Source organism: Colletotrichum lupini, chromosome 4 (genome assembly GCF_023278565.1).
Source record: "Colletotrichum lupini chromosome 4, complete sequence".
NCBI lineage: Eukaryota > Fungi > Ascomycota > Sordariomycetes > Glomerellales > Glomerellaceae > Colletotrichum > Colletotrichum lupini.
The window spans coordinates 2,535,349-2,559,231 of NC_064677.1; the positions used below are offsets into that span (position 1 = coordinate 2,535,349).

The following is a 23,883-nucleotide window of genomic DNA, read 5'->3' on the forward strand; positions in this document are numbered from 1 at the left end:
TTTTTCTAAATTCGTTAAAGTAATTATACGCTCTATTAACTTATACTTAGTTCTATAATATAAATTCCTCTTTTATAATTATCGCTATTAGTATTTTATATAGCTCTCGTAATTATAATTACGCTAGTAATACCCCTTATTTATAAAAGAATTTATTAACTATTTTTATAATTCCTAGGCTTACGCTCGCGAACTATTTATTTAATTAATAACTAAGGTCGTTTATAATTTTATAAAATAGGGGTTACTCCTATAGCTCCTTTTTTTTATAAACCTTAATTAAATAGATTAATACTGCGTTAATTTACTTATTATTAAGCTAATTTACGATTCTATATATTTATATCCTTTAATAATCCGGGTTAATATTTACTTATTTATAAAGGATTAAGATTCTATTTAAGATCGGGTTTCGTCCTCTTTTTTTTTATTTTAACTCGCTAAGGGTCGTATTTTAGCTTATACTTATATTAGTAATTATTAGCGTATTTAATTTTAATAAAAATATATTTAATCTATGTACTAATTATAATAAATCCGTGCTTTTACTACTTAATAAATTTATTAGGGTCTAAGAAATTCCCGCTTCTTCTTACTATCTCGCTACTACTCTCGTTTTTATTATTTTTAATAATTATTACTACCCTTTTAAATTGCTAGCTATTATACTTACTAAGATCCTCCTTTTTATTTAATATAAAAGGGTAGGTTTTAGTAGTTCCTTTTTACAATAATAGTAATAAACGTTTATATTATTATAAAAAAATATAGTAATTAGTCTCGGGATTTTTATTAATTACCGATTTCCGCTATCCCGTATACTTTTAGCTTTTTAAGCTTCGTACTTTTTATAATTTCTAAATAGCTTCTTTCTTTAACTTACCTCTTTTAGGGTAGTATTTTATAAAAATAATTAAAAATAAACGCCGGGTAGCTTATAAAAAAGCTATATAAGCTATTAAAAACTATATAGGCCGTTAAGTATAATTAATAAGGTTAAGCCCTCTTTTTTATAAAATCGTAGATTTTAAGGACTTATTAAAAATACTTACTTATTACTTATACGTAATAAGGTTAAATATTTTAAAAATCTTATTTTTTATGGCCTCTCGGTACTCTATTTTATATTTTTTAAATAGTCTTTTTCGTAGCTTAATTATAATTAAGTAATTATTACTTATTAGTAATCCTTTTTATTACTTAGTTAATTTTTTAAAATTAGTAATTTTATACCGGGAGCTAGTATAAAAAAAGCCCTTTAGTAGCCCTCTAAAAGATTCTTTTCTTTTCCTCTTAGATCCTCGTTTTTTTAGCTTTTTTTTAGGTTAATAATAACTTTAATAAGAGGTTATAAAACTACTTTAGGGTAGCCGCTTTCTTCTTAAGTTAATCTCTAAGATCCGTAATATTTTTAACTCAATATTATTAGGATTTTTAAATCCCCTCCTCCCTTATTAAACTATTTTTTATATTATATTCCTAAGTAATATTCGGGGGGTAATTAAGGGAGCTATAAAGAGGTTATTTAAATCGCGGGCTTAAAGTTATACTTATAAGATCTTTATAATAATAGACTTTTTTATATATTATAGATCTCTTAACTTAATAACTCTTATAAAGTTACTTTTATTATTAAATAAGAATATTTACGTTTAGAGATCCCTTTTTTCAATCGCGCAGTACTTTTTTATATTATATTATTAAGCTTATTTATTATACTAATTAATTAAGTAAGTAGTCGTTACGTAAGTATTTTTTTTTATTAATTTAACTAGTTAATTTTTAATTACGGGCTAGCTATAGAAAAGTTATTTAATAAAAAAGCTATTCAGAGTAATAATAAAAGGCTAGTTATTTAAGTAGTTTTATTAATTAACGTAGTTTAACGTAATAAACATCGACCTCTCGTAAATAGTAAAGGGCTACGATTATTTAATTCTATATAGTATTTAAGAATCGCTTCTTTTTTTATTTACTTTTATAAAATTAATTAGTACGAATCTCTTATTTTATATAATATTAAGAGGTCGTCTTTTTTATATAATAAAATACCTTACTAATTTACGATAATAAAATTTAATTACTAATTAGTATTAGTATCCTTATTATAGGGTAATTAGTTTAAACCGTAATTAACGAAGAGATTAATTAAACTATATAAATATCTATATAATAAGTATAAAAAGGAGGTTCTAACTATAGGTTAGGCTAGCTATGATAATTATAAATAGGGCCCCTAATTAGCCCCTGCGTAGTCGGCTATATGCCGCGGTCGAATTAGACTTCTAATCCGATAATAATAGATATAATAACTATTAGAAAGAATTAATGATTTGGCATTGTAAGAACATTTCCTCCTCGATACCTAGACATGCCTATCGTCTAAGATTGTAGATATTATTGACATGTAAATGTTTTAGCGCAGTATCCGTATACTCACATGAGAAAGTAGAGCGCTTCCTAACACTGCCCAGACAGCAATCAACATGACATATTCCCCCCAAAAAGGTATCTTACAAATTATTGTTCACGAACAGAACCATCGCACACAATACCATTCAGCCCAAGCTCCAAAAAGCGCACTCAAAGATTCATCGAAACGCCGGGATCAACTCCATTCAGCAGCTCCACAGTCTCCTCCCACACCCGCCCCTGCATCTGCTCCCCCTCCTCGCCCTGCATGACCTTCGGGAACCGCACGACGACGCAGTCGCTCATGTACCGCCCGTGGGCCTCCTCGCCGGCGAACACGCTCGCCGTCAGGCACCGCGACCCGACCTCGGCCGACCGCGCCAGCAGCTTCAGCCCGACCTTGACGACGATCGTCAGCGGGAAGGGGATGTTGCGGAACAGCGCCGTCGCGCAGAGGCCCGGGTTCAGCGTCGTCACCTGCACCCGCCCCTTGCCAGACGCGTCCGCCGCGATGGCCATCTGCCGCGCCAGGATCACCTGCATCAGCTTCGACGTGTTGTACCGGTCCGTCAGGCTCTTGTTGGTGTTGAGGGCCTTGTAAATGTCTTCCTCGTTGCGTTCGTGGAACTTGGCCTGCGGGGCACGAATTGCGTGTAAGTGGATGGAAACTCTCCCATGATACTACCACGCGCAGTATGAGGTAGAAATGAGGGGGGAAAAGCACAACAAAACTCACCATTTGACTCGCATCCGAAGCGACAATCACAATCTTGGGCGTAACATTATGCGTCTTGCCCGTCCTCCTCAGCACCGGCAACAACTTCAACCCCAACAAAAACGTGCTCAGCACGTTCACCGTAATCGTGCTCTCCCACCCCTCGGCGTCGACCCTCTTGCCCGTCGCGATGCTCGCGTTCAGCACCGCAAAGTCCAGCCTCGGCAGCTTGTCCGCGCGCGCCGCAAACTCCTTGACGCTCTCAAACGACGCCTGGTCCAGCGGCCACACCTCGACGACGCCGCGCCGGCCCGTCGTCAGCTCAATGTCCGTCTTGGCCGCCTCGCCTTTGTCGGTGCTGCGCACGGCGAGGATCACCTTGGCGGCGTTGAGCCGCACAAAGTGCCGCGCCGCTTCGAGGCCCAGGCCGACGTTGGAGCCCGTGACGATGATGGTGCGGCCGGCGCAGTCGTCGGATGGGTAGGGGAGCTTTTTGAATTGAGAGCGGAGGAAGTCTACTGCCATCATCTTGGCGGCTTTCTTCTTCTTTTGCTGGTTCGTTCCTCACTTTAAAGTTTGGGAGCCCTGGATACTAAGCCTATTTCTTCGAAGAAGCTCTGTAGCTGTATTTCTTACAGCACTTGATTTCCGCGTCTTTCGGTTAATGACGTTCTGGTAAGTCGGTAGTTTGCAGTTGAATATGGAGCAATGCACGCAGAGAATGAACAAAGAAAGGGAGGTAAGGGAGGGCACGGTGAGTTTATCAATACCATCTCCCCCCCCTCTCTCTCTCTTAGATACCTACCTTTACGGCCTACCTTTCCCCTTCCCCTCTCCCGACCTATCCGTCTAGACCTTGTCTAGACCACTCTCTCCCAGAGCTCAAGCTTTCCCATTCAATGCTGCGGGGAAGGGGAGGGAACCTCGAGACGGAGAGTGAGTGAGAGAGACACAGAGCACGGAAGCTACCCTGATGCTTCCCGCTACCCGGGAAATGTTTCACCAAGCTCAGCGAGCAGGCATTGACCGACGTGGAACACTAACCTGCGCACTAGCGCGAGGTAACATGAGGTGAAAAAGCCAAAAAGAGATGTTCGTTAACACGATAAGTAGCGAGTACGGAATCCGGGCGAATACCCGTGTGCATGCATGTCTCCAAGACGCATCCGTACCTCTCCTCTGTACCCAATCTGCTCATCTCTTATGCCATAGTGGCTGGCATCCGGAAGTATGAACGTTACTTTGATACCTATATCCGCCCCACGCCAGCTTTCCTTCCATACGCCAAACGGAATAACGCCAGGAGATCCTAATCTAGGTCAAGGTTTAGTTTGATTGCATGATCTACCGGATCTTGGTCAATTGGAGTAGTCTTGAATCCGGAGGCAACGGCCGGCCAGCCGGATCCCTACTACGTAAGAGGGACGAACGTGCGTCTCGAAAGATCGTCTGAATGATGATCTGTAGAGCATGATTGATAACGCCCCCTAGAGTGTCGCAAACCAAGCACATGCCAATTCAGAGAGGCTCTCGACTGGAAAGTGAGGCGCGTCGCACAGGAACAGGAAAAGCGAATTGGGAACGTGGTCTTTCATTGCTGCCTCTCTCTTGCTATATCCTCTTTGGCCATCTTGATTCAGTCATCATCACAAGAAACAAATGTATGCCACTCTCATTAAAGGACTATCACCGCAACCGCTGCTGTCCGATTGTCTACCGCCTCCCACGCCTCCAGGGTCTCCGCCGACGATTTTTGGGAAGATTTCACCGCCTGAACGCCGCGCTCTTTCTAGTTTTCGTGCCCCCGGAAGCATGGGGCGGCCAGCATCTCAGCAGGCAAAAATTTGAGTGCTTCTCAGAAGCCACTTTGTTTGTCGTCTCGCGTCTCTTACTGGACCTGGCTGACAATCTCGCTGGCCTTGCCAAGGGACTCCACCATTTGCTGGCACTCCTTTCTTCTACGGATGGTGAAGTCGCTCTCCTTGAGCAGGTCGTCCAGAGTATCGGTGCGGTACATGTTCTCCAAGAGCTCCTTCTGCATCTCGTCCTTGGTGAATCTGCCCTACTGTTAGCTGACCAAACCTCACTGACGAAACTTGGTGTGTGTACTCACTGAACAAGGGTAAGCATGATGGCCTTGGGCACCATGTCGATCATGGTCCGCCTCACAATGTTGTAGTAGGAAGAGATGAGCAGCTCTGTGCATCATGATTAGCGTTTCTTCGAGTCAAGTGAAACAAGGGAGACATACTGATGACTTCCACCTCAATGTTCTCGCGCTCTGACAGCGTTCCGGAAGCCTTGAGTGTCGGCGGAGGAGCCTCCATGGCTGCAGCCTTCTTCTTGTTCTTCGCGGCGAAGAAACTGCCAAAGAAGCCTCCGTTGGCGGCATCTTCAGGCACAACTGGGCTGGACGCTCTGGGAGTGCCTCCCGGGAGAGGCTTGCCGGTCTTTGGGTCAACCTGGACAGGCTTGGAAGGGTTGTAGCGCTCATTTACCATAGCCATAGCCCTGTGGCCGTTCAAGAAGTCAGGGTGACCAGTATTGATGTAGCATGCCTCCATAGCCACGAGATCCTTGACCAGCTTGTTGGTGGGTTCCATGGCCTTCTTGAAGAAGTTGATGACCACGGTGTGAACCTTCTCCTTGAGGGAAGGATACCTGCGGTACAGCGCCTTACCCAGGAGCTGAGACAGAATGCGTACCAGCTCATCGTAGACGAGGGACACGCACTTCAGACTCGGGTCTTCCAAACGCTTGATTTGCTGCTTCACAATCAACTCGAAGGCAGTAGTGCCGACGAAGAGCGCCGGAGAGGAACCGGACGAGTTGTACAGGATCGTACGGATATCAACATCTTTGACCACGTCGAAGGGATCCACAGCCCTGACACCGTTGGAGTATAGCTCGTGGAACACGAAGCTGATTCTCGCACCACCCGACAATTCCGTGCTGGAAAGCTCTGTGTTGTTGCCGTCCAAGACCGTCCGCCACTCATTTGTGAACTCGGTGATGATGTTGAGAACAATGTTTGCGCTGTTGCCCAGCATGCTAGGTCCCAAGCTGTCCAGCTCGGCAGAGTACTTTTGCAGTGAGCTCGAGATGCGAGCCTTGATGTCGGGCAGGGTCTGCTTGATGTGCATCATCAGAATGAGGTTGAGCTTCCTTGCCAAATAGGGAGTTCCGCAGTAAGAGCTCTTGTTCCTGTATGCCTTGTGGTTGTCGAAGAAGTTCTTCTCGTTCTCCAGGGCTGCCATAATCGGTTTCTTGTTGTCGATATCTCGCTGGCCACGGTTGACCACAGGGACGTATCCCAACCGCAAAGGAATAATGCGTCCAGCCAGAATATCAACTACATCAGTGCCCTCGTCCATAAGATCCACCTTGGTAAGAACACCAATCGTTCGCTGACCCTCAGGATCGACCTCGCGGGCGAGCTTGAGACCGTCGGAATTGGCAAGATCGATATTGGCAGCTGTGACGGCGAGAATGATGGCGTTGGACTTGGAGATGTACTTGAGAATCATGTCGCGGATCTGGCGCTCGATATCGCGGGGCTGGTCTCCGACTGGCACTCTAGTCAGACCTGGCAAATCGACCAGGGTGAGGGTAAGAACGTTCGGGGAGTAAACTCTCAAGTTGATGGGAGCGGGTGAAATGCCGGCGTTGCGGCCGACCTTGGCCTCCGTTTCTCTGCTAATCTCATCGCGAATCTTGTTGAAGTCGTAGAATTTTTGGCCAGGGATATGGAGGAATTCGCCCCATTCGTCGGCGTTGGCCGCCTTGTCGGTGCTGTTTTCCACCTCCTCGACGCCATTCTGTGAAGTCGCGGGACGGTTGATGAGTTGCAGGACGAGGGGTCGACGGGTGCAGATGCCAGAGCCTCGGGGCAAGCTGAAAGGATCAAAGTTGTTAGATGCCTCGAGGGCTGGAAGACATGTGATGGCGGGGCCGGGTGGTGGTTGTCACACTCACAAGTCTCTTCCTACGATGTTCTCCAAGACGGAACTCTTACCGCTAGACTGGCTACCGACGACGACGATTTGAGGGAGATCGATAGGGTTGGTGACGCCAACTGTTGTGAAGACATCCTGAAGCTTGTTCACGAGGCTGAGGGGCAGCGCATAGTTAGCTTCCAAAGTGCATCGAGGGGTCGAGAGGTGTTGCTGGGTGTCACGTACGTGATCAAGGCGGGATCCGAGATACCACCTTGGCTGGAAGCGGGGGGCGCGCTCATTGTTGCGATGCGGCGTGGGACTTTGGGGAGATGCGGTGGTCGTGTGTTGGGCAGAGGAGAGGGTCGAGTCGAGGACAGACTTCTTTGTCGAGAGTAGTGTCGCAGATGGCTCCTGAATCGCAATACGTGGAAGCTCCCGGAAAGGGGGGTTGGGGTTCGAGAAGGAGGTGAGGAAGAGGGCGGGAGCGCAGAACAAGTCGAGGGCAGTCGTTGTACCACCTTTGTGTCGGCGTCGACGGGTATGTATATCAGCAAAGATGCGAGGTATCGTGCAAGTTGCAAGTTTGCAGGTGTTTTGGTTGAGGGATGGTGGGAGGCGGACGTCGCAAGCACCGGGCCCAGATCACAGATGTCAAGAGCCTATCCGTACTTGGTACACACGTTGTTGCTGCTGCTGTCCCTAGACTGAGAGTCCTGTAGGTGTGCCTAGGATCCCTGACGCACCAGCCACATGCGTCCGGTCCCCACCGGTGTCGTAGCCCCCTGTCACTCTGCCTACAACCAAAGGCGCAGCGAAACAGCATTTGGCGGGGCGTTGGGCTGGCAGGCGACCTCCCACTTCTCCCACTTGGGCACAGGTGTCACACGTGACGGGCTGGCCTTAGGAAGGTAGTGTACACGGCTACGCACACCGAGGACAGCTCCTGACACACCTTGGTCTCTTGGGAAGCACACCTTGGGTACGCCGTACACCGCACTTCTCACACCTTTAGACATTTTGGAACAAAATGTAGGTGCCTAAGCGTACGTCACTTGTGCCACGCAAGTGCCAGACGAGTAGCATTTGCAATGATGTTTACGCCGGCGAGTAACATGGATTGCAATACGTAAGTCTAGAGATGCTCAGAATTTAGTCACCTTCAACCAGTCGTTGCTCGTCTTGTTCCTCTGATTACCTATTTCCTCCTGCCTGTCTGCTCAAGCAATGTCTGAAACCTAAGTTTTTCCGACACACCAAAGAATACATGCACCTCGGCATAAGCTGACTGTGAACAAAGGGCAATATGTACCTCCAAAATCCAGTTCAACTGACAAAAAAGTAAAAGTGTCTACTGGCGCTTCCCTGGGAGCTTTGCTGTAGTCTATTGCCTGGCAATTTAGGTAGGCTTGAATCAACCCTCAGTCTTCTGCAGCTGGACGCAAGATACTGCAGCAAGTTGCATACCACCTGGACAAGGGTTCGTTGCTTCAACGCCCGGACCGAAAAGACGAATGGCGATAAGGAACCGGTGAAGAGCTGGGCCAGGGCACTTCCACGAGGCGTTGATGCGTTGGAGACTTTCTGGCAGCTGAGGTGCGTTTAAGTGGCCGGCAGTGCGACATGCAACCTCGATCAAGACGGCTGACGGCAGACTGCATGTTCGTCCACACTTTCGATATGGACAATGCCTTGTGCCGAGACACTTTGAAAGATGAACGTCTCGTCATATTGACGACAGCAACTGGTGTAATTTGGGAACGTCTCGCAAAGTGTATGACTGTCAATGTTCTTCAGGTACCACCGCTGGAAGGTAAGTAAGGTAACCTACGGAATACCGGTACATAACTTCTGCTCTCTCTCGGAGATATCCACCGAGCCGACTGATAAGCTTCCCCAGCCATTTGTACTGACGCGAGAGAACGTTATAGATCATCTATTGTAAACCGCCCTTCTACTTCACTGATTCATGAGAGAGATACTAGCTAAGCATGTGACCCTCTCCCCCCTCTCAGTCTGGTCGTTTAAGGTAAGGTAAGGCGGGTTGAGATCCTTCTGGTGTTCTTGGGTGGTGTGTTAGTGAGCTTCACTGTCCCAGGTTGCGTTTAGTGAGTCGTTCCTCCAACCACCCCAGCAAGCAGGTCATCCGTCTCCACCTTTGTGCGCAGAGACACTGCCGGGTGTCCAATCGAAAAGCATCCCGTCATCTGCCTGCCCGCTTGTCCCAGCGTTTGCCCAGTCAGGGTGCTGCAGCAGTGTGCCCCTGCTAGCCACGGGTCTCTCCTAGCCTACGTAGCGACCTCTCCCGGCAAGTGAAGGCTGCGTCTGCAGAGGTACTGTGCTACCGAACACTTTACAGAGAAGGTACAGAGTGCTACCCATCACCGGGATTGAGGTATTGGAACCTGGAAGGTAAGGAGACGTCTACTACCTATGACCTCTGCCATCTAGCAACCCCGACACCTGCATCCATGAACTCCAAACTTCAAAGCTTCACCTCCCATCTTACACTACCTTACGTCTCACGGCCTACGTTTCTCCCTCGCTCTCTCTTCCCTCCTCACGCACCTCCTCTCAGCTCCCAGACCTCGGCCTCCCATCTCACGCACCTCATCTGCTTCGCCTACTGCACCGTCCGCCCACAAGTCCGTCCGTCCGCATCCGCGTCCAGTCCGCACCACGACCCTCTCGCGAGCTATTCTGTAATTAAACGCCGGGCGACAAAGCACTCGCCACAACATTCCTACCATAACATAGGCGTCGCCGTCCCTTCCAAGATATCGACCGACCAGAGCAACCGCGGGGCCTTCCCGCGGTAACGTAGGCCGACCTGGACCCCAACTACAATCCGAATTCCAATTCCCATCTTATTCCAGCCAACCAACAAGTGCCCACCCCGCCGCACCAGACATCCTCAACCGCAGTTCCGACCCAAGCCCCCGCGGCTTCCCGCCCCTCCTCTTCTGACGATTCTACAACTTCGAGCCACTACCAAGCGACCGTCGTCCAACTCTCCTCGACTGTCTCCGAAGCGATAGCATCTCCCTCGGCGCCCCGTCAGGTCTTGGGCCGTAGACGAAGAGCTTCCGACGCGGACCGGGGAGACTCTCCTACCTCGTCCGCGGCTGCCAGTCCAATCGGCTTACATCGTTCAAAACGCAGAAGAGGAGACTCCACCATGATCTCAGACGGCGATGGAGCTGCCTCAAATGGAACGTCGAGGACGTACTCCAACGGCGCAACGACGGAAGCCCCACTGACTGCCTCCGCGACAAATGGTGCCCGCAAAGCCGCTGCCCTGAACGGGTCATCCCGTTCTGACAAGGAAGCTCAGACATCCGTTCCCTCAACCTACTATGGACATGATCGCGAGGAGGTCACCCGCATACTCATACAGGCTCTGTCCGACATGGGATACCAGGGTGCTGCCGAGAGCGTGAGCAAAGACAGCGGCTACGAGCTAGAGAGCCCGACGGTCGCCGCCTTTAGGAGCGCAGTCGTTAGCGGCGAGTGGGGTGAAGCCGAAGAGCTGCTTTTCGGAGCCGTCATGTCCGAAGATCGAAGCCAACCCGGGAATGGTCTCGTCTTAGCCCCTGGCTCTGACCGGAATGTCATGCGATTTTGGCTGCGGCAACAAAAGTTTCTCGAGTTGTTGGAGCAGCGAGATACCTCCCGGGCCCTGATGGTGCTGCGAACCGAACTGACGCCGCTATACCAAGATACTCAAAAGCTCCATTTCCTCTCCAGTCTTCTCATGTGCCAGTCAACAGAAGACTTGAAGGCCAAAGCCGAATGGGATGGTGCTCACGGCCAGTCGAGAAAGGTCCTGCTGTCTGAACTGTCCAGTGAGTATCACCGATGCCTATAGTGACGTATAGAGTGATTGACAAAAGGATAGAATGCATCTCGCCCTCGGTCATGCTGCCAGAGAATCGTCTTGCCGTTCTTCTACAGCAGGTGAAGCAGAGCCAAATAGACAGCTGCCTCTGGCATACAACCGCATCATCTCCTTCATTATACTCGGATCACTATTGTGAACGGAGTCACTTCCCTACTGACGTCGCGTTGGAGCTCACAGACTTGACTGGCGAAGTCTGGCAAGTTTTGTTCTCTCACGACGGCCAGCGACTGGCTGCTTGCGGAAGTGGCGAAGCTGTCGTCATCTGGGACTTGCCTTCTTTCTCAGTCTCTCAAATCTTGCGCCCGCATGCTCAGGGTGTCGGTGGTCTGTCCTGGAGCCCTGATGACTCCATGATCGTCACATGCTCACAGGACAAGTATGCCAGGCTGTGGGACACCACGGTGCGTAATCTCCATTCACCGAATTTCCCTCGATCCTGGTGCTAACAAATTCGTAGACTGGAGAGCTAGTTATGAAGCTCGAGCGATTTGAGGAGCCTGCGAGTGGCTGTGTGTGGGCGGCGGACAGCAAGACCTTTGTTACCGGATCTCTAGACAAGCAACACGGCTTACGTACGTGGAGTATCTCTGGCGAAATGATGTGCGAATGGGGCAAAAAGCATAGAGTTCAGGACATCTGTGGTTCTCCGGACGGTCACTGGCTCGTGGCTGTCGACGACGAACAGAAGATCCACGTCTACAACGCCTTCACACGCGAGCTAGAGTACGAAATGGAGGTCAAGTCGCGACCGACATGCGTGAGTATTAGCGAAGACTCACAGCATTTGCTCCTTAACAAAAAGGATGGCGAGCTGCAACTGATAGATCTGGTAAACCGAACGTCGGTCCAGAAGTTCTTGGGTCACACTGGGGGCGACTTCATAATTCGGAGTGCCTTTGGCGGCGCGAACGAGAGCTTCGTTGTAAGCGGCAGTGAAGGTATGTGAAGAGTGGCTGAGTGTATGATGGCAGACACTGATAAACTGCATTTAGATGGAAACATCCTCATCTGGCACAAGATTAGCGGCGCTGCAGTGGAGAGACTCGAAGGGCATCAGCCTCGGACTAACGCTGTCGCCTGGAACCCCGCAGACCCTTGTATGCTGGCTTCATGTGGCGACGATGGCAAGGTCAAAATGTGAGTTTGCCATAAAAATCCTCGTTTATTATCGCTGACACCGCCCAGATGGTCGAATAAGACTCGGAGCACAGCTCTAAGATCATTACATAACGGCGCTTCTCGAAGTTCGAATGGCTGGAGAGATGAAGAGCGTGCCGAGGAATAGCAGACTGCGGTGCGACTCAAGGCCGAGTAGAGCAGGTTCGGAATCGGAATGGAAATTAACCCCCTTTCATCAACGTACTATGGTGTCATGGCGCATTTTGGGCTGCGGTATAAGAGTAAGGTGACAGGAGCCGTTCGTGGATACCACCACGATTGGGTTGGCTCACTGAAATTAGAACGATCAATGTTGTATTACCGTCCCTATTATTAAGACTGTCATCGTAGCGGTGCTGATTGCTGGCTTGCACAGTTCCTTGGTGCGAGCATTGTTCACTGTCATGGAACGAGGAAGCAGGCACTTGAACCGCGCATAGTCAAGAATCTTGCCCTGCTTCTTTCCGCCATAAACGAGTGGCAAAATGGGTGGAAGGCAATCTCTCGTGTGCATGCCGAGCCTGGTCTGGACAGAGGCAATTCTCGCGTATTTGTGGCAAAAGACTGCGGCAGCGACGTCAACCCGGGAAGGACCAGCCTTTTTAGCATCTTGCAAGTGCACACTGCCTGCTTGAGGCTTTGCTAGAAAGGAACTGTACCTTTCCCTCCAGTAACCCCCAACTACCACAGACTAACATCGCTCATTGACGTCCATCATCCATCTAACTCTAAACTTCTAGGAACCGTCCATTGTCTACCGTCTTGGTTACTTAGGTCTGTCATTTGACACTAGTTACATCATCGACCTTCCTCTTCAGATTGCATTATCCACCCTCCGATCAACATGGATCGACCCAAAAACACGCGAGCATCTAGCAGCGCAGGGCAACGGAGGCGCGAGAACAATTCAACGGAGACAGTACAACGACGAGAGCCAGACAAACAGCCCATCATGGGACAGGTCCGATCGCACAATTGGCTGGCGAAGCAACGAGAGGTTACTACAGAAGCAGCGCTATGCCCATGCATGGTATATGCTCGTACCGCCGAGAGACTCGAGCGAGCTGCCTATGGCGAGGACCCCTTGACTCCGCCTTCAGGTGGTTGCAGCAGTCCATGTTGGTCTTGTTTCCTGAGCTCTCTGAGTAAGGAAACTCTTTGAAAAACCTTGTAGGCATTCCCTGACTGCTGCAGTGTGCAACTGGAGAAGGCCGCTCAGCAACCAACGTGGTGACATTCGGAACCGATATGCCATCACGGGTAGCACCGAGGACGACGAACTTCACGCCTGTGCCCACCCATTCTGGACTCTGATGGGGAATCACAATGAAGTCCTGGTGCGAGAGAAAATATGTAAAAAGTTTAACACTTACCCTTTCTCGCCAGGGCCTCCACCAGTTGAGATTCGTCGCTTCAAGCCTCAGCCCAACCATCCGTATGAATCGCCCGCGCAGATGCAGATGAAGGAAAAGAGCCTACCGAGAATTGTCGAGTTACCTGAATCCGGTAGTTCAAAGGAGAGAGCAAAGCCACAAAGTCCGCCGGCGAAGGCTACCCCGGAAGCCAGCTCCCAGCAATTGCCTCCTCCTACTAGCAACAAACACACTCCTGCGAGAACTCCGGACACCCAGCAAAGTCAGAGTCCGATTCTGGGTTCCCAAGATCCTCGCGTCACGGTGGCTGACTTCGCTGAGCCCCACCGGCTCAGTCAAGACCAAAAGAGGCCAGTTGGAAACAGACAGTTCCCGCATACTGTTCACAATGATCCTCTCTTTGGAATTGCCGAGGAGATTCATCCGCATACTGTCCACGAAGACCCAATAGTTCAAGTGGCTCGACGGCTCTCCCCTCATCAGATTAATATAGATCCCAAGACAGCGACACCGGCTGCCAGCCTCCCTCATAGCGTTCACCAGGATCCCACCGTCAACGTAGCTGAAGAGCCAACGGAGCACACGGTACACAATGACTTGACAACCAAGACGGCCGCTCCTGTACACGATCACAGGCTTAGCCAGGATGTCATGGCGCCAGTCAGTACACGAGCAGTACCCCACAGCGTCCACGACGACCAAACGGTTAGTATGCAGGGCCAGACAGCTCCGCATGCTCTCAGCGGAGATCCCACGGTCAAGGTTGATGAGGGCGAACCAAAGCAACACGCAATGCAACCAAGCGCAGCGACTCCGGCACCCGAGAACCAGAAGCCGAACCCCCACCAGTTGGGAGACATTGGCCGTGCTTCGACAGCACCGGCCCCGCTACAATGATCGCGCAGTTGATGGCGTAGATTCGACTCCATCTCTGGGGGCGAATAGAAGGAAACGAAGAGAAAGAAACAAACCGTTGAATAGCCTTATGATTATAGTCCGTAGCCACGATCCTCGGAGGCGTTTTTCAACAGTCAATAACGAGTATCCCATATGCTCATCAACGCCTCAGACCTTGTGCACTTGAATGAGGAGTGACATGATCCAAGTTTCCATATGATTAGGAACGACGAACCTCACGTCACTGCTTTGTCTGCCAGCCAGCCACCCAAGCTCCTCTATAAGTTTAGTAAACTAAGCAAGGATCAAGTCTGTCATCATCCAAAGCGCGGTCAACGCTGAGGAACCGTCAGTAAAGGTAGTCGAGTCCGTGTGTCCGGTTCGATTCGTAACTCATCAAGCTGAGGGCCACTTCACCAACCGCTCTTGAGGCATTCTGCGAAGAACTTCATCAAGGGGAACATCTCGTCCCGATCACGGGGCATGGCCACGTCCCTCCTCTTCCACTTGACGACCCTGACATCGAGGAACTCTTCCTTAACGGCATCAAAGGCGTCGTCGTCGAGCTGGAAAAGACACGCTTTCGTCTTGCACTTGCCCCGCGTGCTGACCGTGGGAACCATGGAGGGTGGCAGGGGACCGCCGATCGAGAGGACGCCCTTGAGGGTGTTTTCGTCAAAGTGGCTGTCATTCCTCTTGGGTTTGGATGCAGAGGAAGCAGCCGTGGGATCAGAGGACTCAGTCACGTCTACGACTTTTGGGCCGAGACGGAGCTGCGATGCGATGCCCAAGGCCAGGGACCCGCCTTGGCCGAAGCCGAAGAGGATGATGTCGCTGAGTTCCCAGCCGCAGCGGGCGACGAGGGTGTCGCGGATGAGGCGGTCTACGACGAGGGTTGAGGATTTGGAGAAGCCAGGGTCCGTGGCGAGGGCGTCTGTGGAGGGGTCGAAGGTGATGTCGTCGCCCCAGTGGAAGTGGCCGGAGGAGTTTGCGGAGGAGGTGGATGGCCCGTCATCGGGCAGCATGGACGGGGGTAGCGGGGAGGGACCGCGAAGGGAGATGGAGAGGACGCCCGGGAGGGACATTGCGCGGGCGAAGGAGGCGAAGGGGACCTCGGAGTCGCCTAGGCCGTGGAAGAGGAGGAGGATTGCGGTGGTGGATTCCGGGGGGTTTGGGAAGGCTAGGGTTAGGGGGAGGACTTTTTGGACTTGGGTGAAGTCTTCTGGGGTTGGGATCCGGGGAGGCATTTTTTTGGTTGTTGTCTAGGTTGTTGGCGTGAGTCTGGATTGTGGTCTTGGCGTTTGGGTTGAGTGTGAGTGGAAAGTCTGCGGTTTCTGAGAAACGTGATGCGTTGAGTAGTTGGGCGAGAGTACACCCTTGTTGTTCTGGACTTTTCTTTCGGCCGGTATTTGATAAATGGCGATGAGAAGGAATAAAGTCCGACAAGCCGCGTATGTTTAGTGTTTACGGGCTGGGTTGGCCTGGTGAAGTGTTGATCGCGTGAGGTGGGCAGGACTATGCGCGTGTGGATGGTTTGAGCAGTCAGGTCGGATGAGGTGAAGTTATCTCCAAGTGGGGCGGGACCTTCGGCTCCTCACACTGGGAGTTTGAACTTTGAACTCTCAGTGACACGAGCTTTTTTTCTTGCTCACGCAGTGGCGAGTGAGCGTTGTGTGAGTGGAGGAACAAGACGTAAATTAACAGGCAGAAAATAACCCAACCGCCGTCTCCACTTTTCCCCGACGAAATTCAAGCTTCAAACGCCATGTGTGATAGATTAACAGTTTTCAGCCTCTCAATGCTTGCAATCACCGCAGGGCTGACTTTAATCACTTCCCTCCCGCCTACCCAATCTTTCTAGCCCACCGTATGTTTCCCGTGAGCGTGTAATATGGGGGGCAATAACCTTACAATCTATCCATAATTACTTTCTTCAGGGACTCATGCGGGACATTAAGTCTGGGGGAGAAGTTTAGATATTCATCTTTCTGATGGATTTGAAAGACCTAGCGGCTAAATCTGACCTTTAAACGCTCATAGCTGCTCTTCACACAGACACCAATCTCATCTCTTCTTCTAGGTTCAGGCTGTCAAAAACATCAGTAAAACTCGTCTCAAGATTGACTTTTCCTCTCGCATGAGCGAGAGCCGCACTCCAGCACCGCCGTCAGCCAACAACCTCAACCTCAACCTCCCTCAGAGCACTCCGTGCTGGCTGTCCTGCAATCTTCCCGCACAGTTCAGGCGGCGGTGGTTCCCTCGTGGCCAAGTGGTAGCGTGTTCGTCGCAGCAAAAGCACGCACAATGCTGCGCTGCGCCGGCTGACTCGAGGCCTTTTCTCGTGTCCTTCCCCCTCTCTCCAACTTCTGTACCTTACTCGTCGCCATCACATCATGAGACGACATGCAAGACGGCTAGGTGTGGAGGGGATGGCATTGAGGCTCAGCCTCCATACTGGGCAAGGAAGGCCCCGGCACCCGCGTTGGTGGACGTCTAGAGGGACGATCCACCAGTGTGGTTACCGCTTGCCGGATCTCCAGACTCCCTTTCTCTCCTCCAATTTCCGTCTCTTTCGGATAGTTTTCTTCGCCGCAAGGCAGCGAAGGACCCGTTCTATGTTTGTACAAGATGATTGTCCATAGACCCCAGCACGGAATGATCTCACCCTGAAACGGCCTCCGCGCCCGCCGCCAGCCCTGCTTCCTCGCTCTTCTCTTTACCTCTTTCGAGGAAGAAGACGAGAAGCGGGAATCGTTACACGCTGACGAGAGTTGGTCACTTCCGACGGCGCCGCCGAACGTTCGTCCTGTGGCGTCAATGCTCTTCCATGGATGGAGAGACAACATTGAGATGAGCTTGTTAGGTGTAGGTAAGGCAGTGATGGAGGAAGGCCTACACTCGATCTATAAGATCGTCAGACATCCCGCCGGGCTGTTCGGATACCCAGCTCTTTCATCAACTCAATATCTCTTGCCTCAGTTCCAATACCTTCACTTTTTCTTTCTTCACAGCTGTGCTGTCGTTTCCAACAGACCCGTCTTTCGCTCAAGAAACATCTATAATCAATTCCTTTCTATTATTACCCTTCTTTTCTTGTAAACAATTTTAAACACTGAGACAAAATGAAGTTCTCCGTCGTTCTCACTACTCTCGTCGCCGTTGCCTCGGCCGCCCCCTCCCGGGACATCTCCTCGTCCGGCAGCAAGCTCCAGAAGCGCGCCGCCGTGTTCGCGACGGCCAAGACCTTTGACGAGCTATCCATCAGCGGCAAGAATGCCGGCACCGCAAAGGAGGATGCCCTCCAGAAGCTGAGCGGTCTGCCGACGGACCTGTCCACCGTCGACAAGGCGGATCTCGCTTTCCTCAACAACGTCAACAAGATTGCCAACCAGGCCGAGCGCGGTGCCTACAATGTTGAAATCGCAAAGACGGCACCCGGCGAGGACGCCCTGGCCCTTCAGGTAAGATATCGGGATCTTCTTCTATCGATCGAAACAGGCGACTAACATGGTACTACAGCGCGCAAAGATCCAGAACAAGGTCCTCAAGCTCACGGCCACCGTCATGGGCCTGCAGGCCCAGCAGGCGCAGGGCAAGAACGTGACGGCCAAGCTGGACGAGGAGACCAAGAAGCTCAACAAGAACATTGCCGACGACGTCGCCAACGCCGGCAAGCCCGCGACCGCCCTCAAGTTCAACGCCTCCACCGACAACCCGGCCGCCAGCGAGGTGCCCAAGGACGATGCCACTGCCACGAAGGCCGGTGACGTTGTTGACCAGTCCATCAAGGCCGCCGGCGGAAACGCTGGCGCTGCCGGGGCCAAGGGTACGGGTAAGAAGGGAACCAAGACGGCGAGCAAGGCTGTTGTCGAGGCTGCTGAGGTTGCTGAGGAGGAGGACGAGGAGTAAAGGAGGTTTACCTGGTTCATAGAAGTGAGGTCCAGATTAATGTAGCCGACCAGGGGGTGGGTTGGTGCAAAACTCGTTTTGGGCTCTGGTGGCTCGCGAGGATATTCTCAATAAATGTTTAAAGCAACTTTCAACCAGTCTTCTTGCGATTCCAAGCTTGCATCGGAAAATGACAGTGCTTTCAACATGTAGTTGGGCGTGAAGCACGTCACTGCTCACGTACTGTCGTTGCGACTTTGAAGGTCGACAACTCGTTGATTGATTCCGTCCCAGAGACACCACTAGGTCGGCTACGAATATTCTGCAGCTGATTGTGAAGGTCTTGCTCAAAACTGCTTACGTCTGACACCGTGCCAGAAGCACCTCTTGAGTTGTCAGAGCTCTATTTTCACGTTCAACATAGAAGCAAGCCAGTAAGACTTCTGCTGAACATGAGAACAGTCCCACGACTCCCGGGCTATTGAAGTCCGAAGATGATCTACATGCCATCTGAGATCGGACGGCAGATATCGGGGATGCGTATTGTTTGGTGGATCAAATGGTTGTCACTGGGACGATACCCCACGATGTGTGATAGACTCGGCAGATCTTTCTCATCACCCAATATGTTCTAGACCACGGTCCTGTGGCATTTGCTTGGACGGTTTACATAGTGTGCACTTGCAGATACTTCATAGAAACACCCAGCCCAAATAGTCACTCGTCGTGGTGATCACCGAGGATTTCGTAAGGCACATTTTCAATGCCCATCTCAGCCTACCTAATTCACTTACACGCCAGTGACCCGAAAATTGAAGTCTATCTTGTCTTCCTCCCGTGCATCTCAGGAAGAGTCAACTTTCCAATTCTGTTAGTCACGCCTCCCCCAAATTCGGCCTCTTCTACCGACGGCGATTCGCCGAAAGGCAGGGGAAGCCCACGACTAACCCCCCTGCCTCTTACACGTTTCATCGACTGTCCAGACGAAAAAATCCCCACCATCTTACACCGCAAAACCCCAAACAGTCACATCGTCGCCGCATCTCCCGAACACATCCCTTGGACTAATCCATATTTGGACCTGTGCGTTCAAGCATTGTGACGGAGAGGCTGCCAAAATAGAGAAATGAGCACTTTCCCTCACCCCTGTTCGTCTCATCCGTACTTGAGCTTCTTTTGGCTTCGATCCCTTTTGGGATGTTGCATGAGACGACAGGCCCTCTTCTTCTTGCTCTCTTTCCCCTTCTCTCTCCTTAAGGCTCAAGATCTCTGCTTTTTTGGATACGAGCAAGCGAGGGTGAAATGTGCTCCTATTCGCTTACGGCTGGCTCAGCCGAGAAGAGGGGAGAGAGTTACCAGGCCCTCCCCATTCTTTGCCAGGATTTTGCATTAGATCTCTCATCATCCCGTCGGTAAGATCCTGGAAACCAAAATCCGAATACTTCGGTCTCCTCGCGTCGAGTTGCTCGCTTGTTTGAGAGTGGCCGGCTGAAGTCAGGAGGTGTTCGTTTTGACACATCGTGAGCCGCCTTTACGGGATTATAGACTTGACACTTAAGAGAGGGGAAGCTTAATCGGGCCTCATGCTCCAACTCCTGAGCAGACGCATATAATAGCCATTCTCGCTCGTCCCATCTCTCCTTGACCGTCTCTGACCCCATCACCACAGTTCAGTCTCTTCTGCTTCTCTACCGCCGGCCGGACACTCTTTTTCGTCTTTCTGCTGTATCCATAACTTTAAATCACAAACAGCCTCTCATTTCATCGGTTCTTTTCTCGAGATACCCCAAGCCCGAACACCACACACCCAAGCACCATGAAGTTCACTGTCCAAACCGCCCTCTTCGCCCTCACCATGGCCATCGGCGCCAGCGCCGCAGCCGTAGAGGACCCCACCTCGGCCGCAGCCCGCCGCGACGTCCTCCTGATGGAGCGCCAGGGCGCAAACGCCAACCGGCCCGTCCCCAACGGCGCCTGCTGCGTCGCCAACACGAGCTTGAAGCAGGATGTCTGCAACGTCAACGGCCAGACTGGCCGTTGTGTTCCGGACAGCATCAACAATTGTAAGACTCACTCCGAACCCCTTACATTCTAGTATGGGTCTTTTTATGTATTGCCGTTTGCTAATGAGACTCTCCGTAAATAGGCGGCTCAAGCTTGACTTGCATTGAGGACAGTAGGTTGGATTGCGACCCGAACACGCTCGAGCGTGGTCGTCCCCTTTGCCGCCGCAGGCAGGGAGCGTAAAGGGGGTGTGATCTTGATGCAGACAAGATGGAGTAATCTGGGCGAACTTTGGTATTTCGTTTTTTTTGGGTAGCATGTTCTCATTCACACTAAGATACCACTACAACCAAAAGAGTCCAAGTTTTGCTCAAATTCGTCGGTTGATCAAAGTAGAACGAAAAAGTTGCGATGGTGAACAAACTCTGGTCTTTGAGATTCGTACGCTATTCTAGACATCTAAAGCAAAAGCAGGATCGTCACGTATTAAAGATCACCGTGGCACGCTCTCGTCATCATCTACCAGTGACCGACCCCTAATCATCGAAGGGCCCGGCTGCATGTCTATCCATTTACCTTCCGCATTCCAAATGCCAGCTTTCGTAAAGTCATAGCTCTCGCTGCCTTCCATGAATCCAAAACGGAAGTATTCGTTCATGCCGAGATCGCTCTGGCGGCTCCAGAGGAAACTCGTTGGAGGTACGGGTCCATCGTCAAAGTAGGTACGGAAGCGCTCTACATCGTTGACAAGAACGCTGATGCCGTCGTAGCGCGCTCCATCGGGAGGAGTAGCCCAAGTGAAGTTGATGCTCCACATAGCTTGACCTAGGTCGATGACGGGTGGGAGAATGCTGGGCAAGACCGACCCGTGCTGAGCGTCGCCTTGGAGGGCCGCAGGTGTCTGGAGAACAGCGTCGAAGCCCCAGCGGGCGATGCCGTTGATGAAGAGACCGACTAAAATGCCCTGATAGAGCAGTGAAGGTCTGGTCTGCATACTCGTGCCCGGGAGCAAGAGTAACGCCAGGATGTAGTGGTGAATGCGCAGGCTCAGGTCTGGCAGGACAAGGCATACAATGATACCCGCCACGAATAGGAGATACAGCTTGAGGTATTTCAGGAGACGGCCCTCCTGTCTAAAATACCAGATTTGCTTGGCGGTGATTACCACCAAGACGATGATGATGATGGCCAACGCTGCCTTTGCTCCCGGCTGTTGGTTCAGATCATGCGCATTCAGACGCTGAATGGGAATGAAGCTAAAGGTATAGTTGGTAAGCGCACCAACCCAGCAACCACCGAGCCACAAGATCGTCTTCTCCACCTGAGCAGTAAGCCCATTGAGCGTTCGTCGAATTCCCATCTTGTCAAACATAACCCAGGCGCAGAACATCGCCGGGAGGTATTTGCCAACGATATTCGATACTAAGTCCGCAACCGAGTAGTGATTTGGGGGGTCGGAGGCGAGCCCGACATGCCAAAATATGCCAGTAAAGATTGAGAAGAAGAAGAGGGAAGGTGATGACGTGAACAGAGAGAGGACCGTCGTGAAAACAACCGAGACCGCCAACAAATTCCATCTCAGGTCTTTAGCGCGGCATTGAATGCCAGGCTCGAACGTGAACGAGAGTGGGAAGTAGGAGTCAAAGCTGATGCTGTCAATCCCATTCTTCTCCGAGCTCAAGTAGTCCTCGTTTCGCCCAACGAGGCGGACAACACCACAACCTCCATTATCGTTAGATATCACACCGGCATGGATCGCAGCGGCGCAGATGAACGAGTCACCTCGGTAAATCGGCGAGCTCGTGTTGTCGGTTTGTCCGCCGATAACAAGCGGCTGGTAGACAATCTCCTGGTCTCCGACAGCTCTTGGATTCAAGACCATGTAGCCGGCGCAGTTGGCTGAGCACCTGAAGGCAAAGCCACTGCCATTGAACGGGCGGCAGTCCGCACCATTGAGGCCGCAATTGTTTCCTCTCGTCCAGTATGCCGCACCACACCCAATCTGCGAGGGGGCTCCCCATCCTTCAACCTCAGTAGCGAATGTCTCGCTCCTCTTGACCAAGGCAAATGTGATGATCCAAATGGCGAAGTAAAGAAAAACGATGCCGACCCGGTGCTTGAATTTTCGGAGGTATCGATCAGCCAACACAAGAGGGAACTCTTGAACCTGAGGAAAGATGGGCTTGATCTCGTAATCGTGTGGGTTTGGCGGACCTTTGGACCATTTTGCGGTAGCCTTCACGATGCGGCGCACCGGGAATGGCACCCATCTCCAGCGCTTCCAGTGTCCATCGTCCTGCATGAACCGGGGTGTCGATGGGCCGGAGTCGTCATCGACTTCGAGCTCGCGGCGAGGGCCATCCTCGAGCGGCGCATCGGGATGTTCTGTGGTATTTGCCCGGTTCGTAGGCTCGTCGGCCTGCTGTCGCTCCATGATGCTCAAGAGCGGTTCCTGCTCATGTCTTCGGTCATCCATAGTGGAGGAATGTACGTGGGGGCTAGGCAAGATATGTAGGGTGAGTCGTCGACGATTCGGCGGATCGGACAAGGGGCGAGACCTAAGGACCTAAGTGGTTAGGAAACCGAGGGCGGCTACGCCATGACGATCAGTCAGCAAGAGGATGGCTCGGCATTGGGGTCGGGCGAGAGGTCATACCAGAAGAGCAGTGAACCGTGGTATCAATGCGATGCTATCAAGTGACGAGGCTCTCTCGGTCGTGAAACGAATGTTTCGCTGGCCTCCCATCGAGTTGCTCACGGAGGCGACGCATTGGCTTCGGAAACTTCAGACGAAAGAACGGCAGCCTATGGGTGACAGCGCTGTGGCTGAGGGACAGCTCAGGAACCGCATTAGCCAGGTGATCCTGAAGCAGACGATCCCGCGGCACCGAAGCACCTCTGTTCCCTGTCTGACTTGGCCCTGGCAGGTGGAGCATCGGGTGGTCCTTGCTCTTGCACGGCGTTCCGCGTGGCGACGAAGTGCAACGTCAAAAGAGGGAGTACGTACCGTGGGTGCCGCTTTAGTGGACCAGAAACGGACAGAATTGCATCCTGCTTCGGAGCTGCGGCGAGCGGGTGTCGGAGGGGCAAGCGACCCGCTCTCTCTAGCCACCGATACCCCACGCCGAGTCTCAGCCACATGACGGACCGACTCCCATACCGATCTGGTGGCGCAGTCTAGACGCCGCCCTCATCTGTTTGTCGGGAAAAACGGCGAGTCATTTGACAGATGCGCGACTGATCTTGCGCGTTCATCTGGCTTTAAATGACAAACTGCAACTCTCTCACTTGTTCATGCTTATAATGACACTCTGGCCCCCACGTGTTTAGACTTTTTTTCGTCACCGACATCGCCCTTGCAACTTTGACATGTGCTTGGAACATCAAGGTTGACTTTTTTGCAGGCTCACGATATAATTACCGCAATATCGAGAGTGAATCTCTCAATTGAGGCATCCTACGCCGCCTGTATGCTTAGGGTCACTGTTGGATCAATCCCAGCCTCCAGTAATGCGGTTGATGGCGCTAGGGCTTTGTCTGGTACTGATAGTTACATAGTAGACAAACGATCCAGCTGAACCTTGCCTTCCACACTCTTTC

The 23,883-nt window shown here is 51.2% G+C and overlaps 9 protein-coding genes across 9 annotated transcripts; 5 read left to right on the top strand and 4 right to left on the bottom strand.

Moving 5' to 3' along the window:
* Positions 1-2,583: 2,583 nt before the first annotated feature.
* CLUP02_07886 (short-chain dehydrogenase) lies at positions 2,584-3,655 on the bottom strand (the record flags this gene model as incomplete). The annotated part of the gene is made up of 2 exons (XM_049286878.1): positions 2,584-3,045; positions 3,149-3,655. The coding sequence occupies 2 exons, from the start codon at positions 3,653-3,655 to the stop codon at positions 2,584-2,586; spliced, it is 969 nt and encodes a 322-aa protein (XP_049144021.1).
* A 1,360-nt stretch (positions 3,656-5,015) lies between these two features.
* CLUP02_07887 (vacuolar protein sorting-associated protein 1) lies at positions 5,016-7,364 on the bottom strand (the record flags this gene model as incomplete). The annotated part of the gene is made up of 5 exons (XM_049286879.1): positions 5,016-5,184; positions 5,241-5,325; positions 5,379-7,021; positions 7,103-7,237; positions 7,309-7,364. The coding sequence occupies 5 exons, from the start codon at positions 7,362-7,364 to the stop codon at positions 5,016-5,018; spliced, it is 2,088 nt and encodes a 695-aa protein (XP_049144022.1).
* Positions 7,365-9,533: 2,169 nt separating this feature from the next.
* CLUP02_07888 (WD domain-containing protein) lies at positions 9,534-12,248 on the top strand (the record flags this gene model as incomplete). Its single annotated transcript, XM_049286880.1, has 6 exons — positions 9,534-9,764; positions 9,887-10,907; positions 10,961-11,364; positions 11,421-11,901; positions 11,956-12,100; positions 12,209-12,248. 6 exons carry the CDS (start codon positions 9,534-9,536, stop codon positions 12,246-12,248), a joined length of 2,322 nt encoding a protein of 773 aa, XP_049144023.1.
* An 825-nt stretch (positions 12,249-13,073) lies between these two features.
* Positions 13,074-14,391, top strand: CLUP02_07889 (uncharacterized protein; the record flags this gene model as incomplete). The annotated part of the gene is made up of 2 exons (XM_049286881.1): positions 13,074-13,239; positions 13,316-14,391. The coding sequence occupies 2 exons, from the start codon at positions 13,074-13,076 to the stop codon at positions 14,389-14,391; spliced, it is 1,242 nt and encodes a 413-aa protein (XP_049144024.1).
* Positions 14,392-14,804: 413 nt separating this feature from the next.
* CLUP02_07890 (phospholipase/Carboxylesterase superfamily protein) lies at positions 14,805-15,638 on the bottom strand (the record flags this gene model as incomplete). Its single annotated transcript, XM_049286882.1, has 1 exon — positions 14,805-15,638. The coding sequence occupies one exon, from the start codon at positions 15,636-15,638 to the stop codon at positions 14,805-14,807; it is 834 nt and encodes a 277-aa protein (XP_049144025.1).
* Positions 15,639-17,513: 1,875 nt separating this feature from the next.
* On the top strand, positions 17,514-18,300 carry CLUP02_07891 (uncharacterized protein; the record flags this gene model as incomplete). The annotated part of the gene is made up of 2 exons (XM_049286883.1): positions 17,514-17,852; positions 17,911-18,300. The coding sequence occupies 2 exons, from the start codon at positions 17,514-17,516 to the stop codon at positions 18,298-18,300; spliced, it is 729 nt and encodes a 242-aa protein (XP_049144026.1).
* Positions 18,301-20,095: 1,795 nt separating this feature from the next.
* On the top strand, positions 20,096-20,526 carry CLUP02_07892 (uncharacterized protein; the record flags this gene model as incomplete). Its single annotated transcript, XM_049286884.1, has 2 exons — positions 20,096-20,342; positions 20,426-20,526. The coding sequence occupies 2 exons, from the start codon at positions 20,096-20,098 to the stop codon at positions 20,524-20,526; spliced, it is 348 nt and encodes a 115-aa protein (XP_049144027.1).
* A 250-nt stretch (positions 20,527-20,776) lies between these two features.
* On the bottom strand, positions 20,777-22,759 carry CLUP02_07893 (LCCL domain-containing protein; the record flags this gene model as incomplete). The annotated part of the gene is made up of 1 exon (XM_049286885.1): positions 20,777-22,759. The coding sequence occupies one exon, from the start codon at positions 22,757-22,759 to the stop codon at positions 20,777-20,779; it is 1,983 nt and encodes a 660-aa protein (XP_049144028.1).
* Positions 22,760-22,970: 211 nt separating this feature from the next.
* On the top strand, positions 22,971-23,426 carry CLUP02_07894 (uncharacterized protein; the record flags this gene model as incomplete). The annotated part of the gene is made up of 1 exon (XM_049286886.1): positions 22,971-23,426. The coding sequence occupies one exon, from the start codon at positions 22,971-22,973 to the stop codon at positions 23,424-23,426; it is 456 nt and encodes a 151-aa protein (XP_049144029.1).
* Between the last annotated feature and the right edge of the window lie 457 nt (positions 23,427-23,883).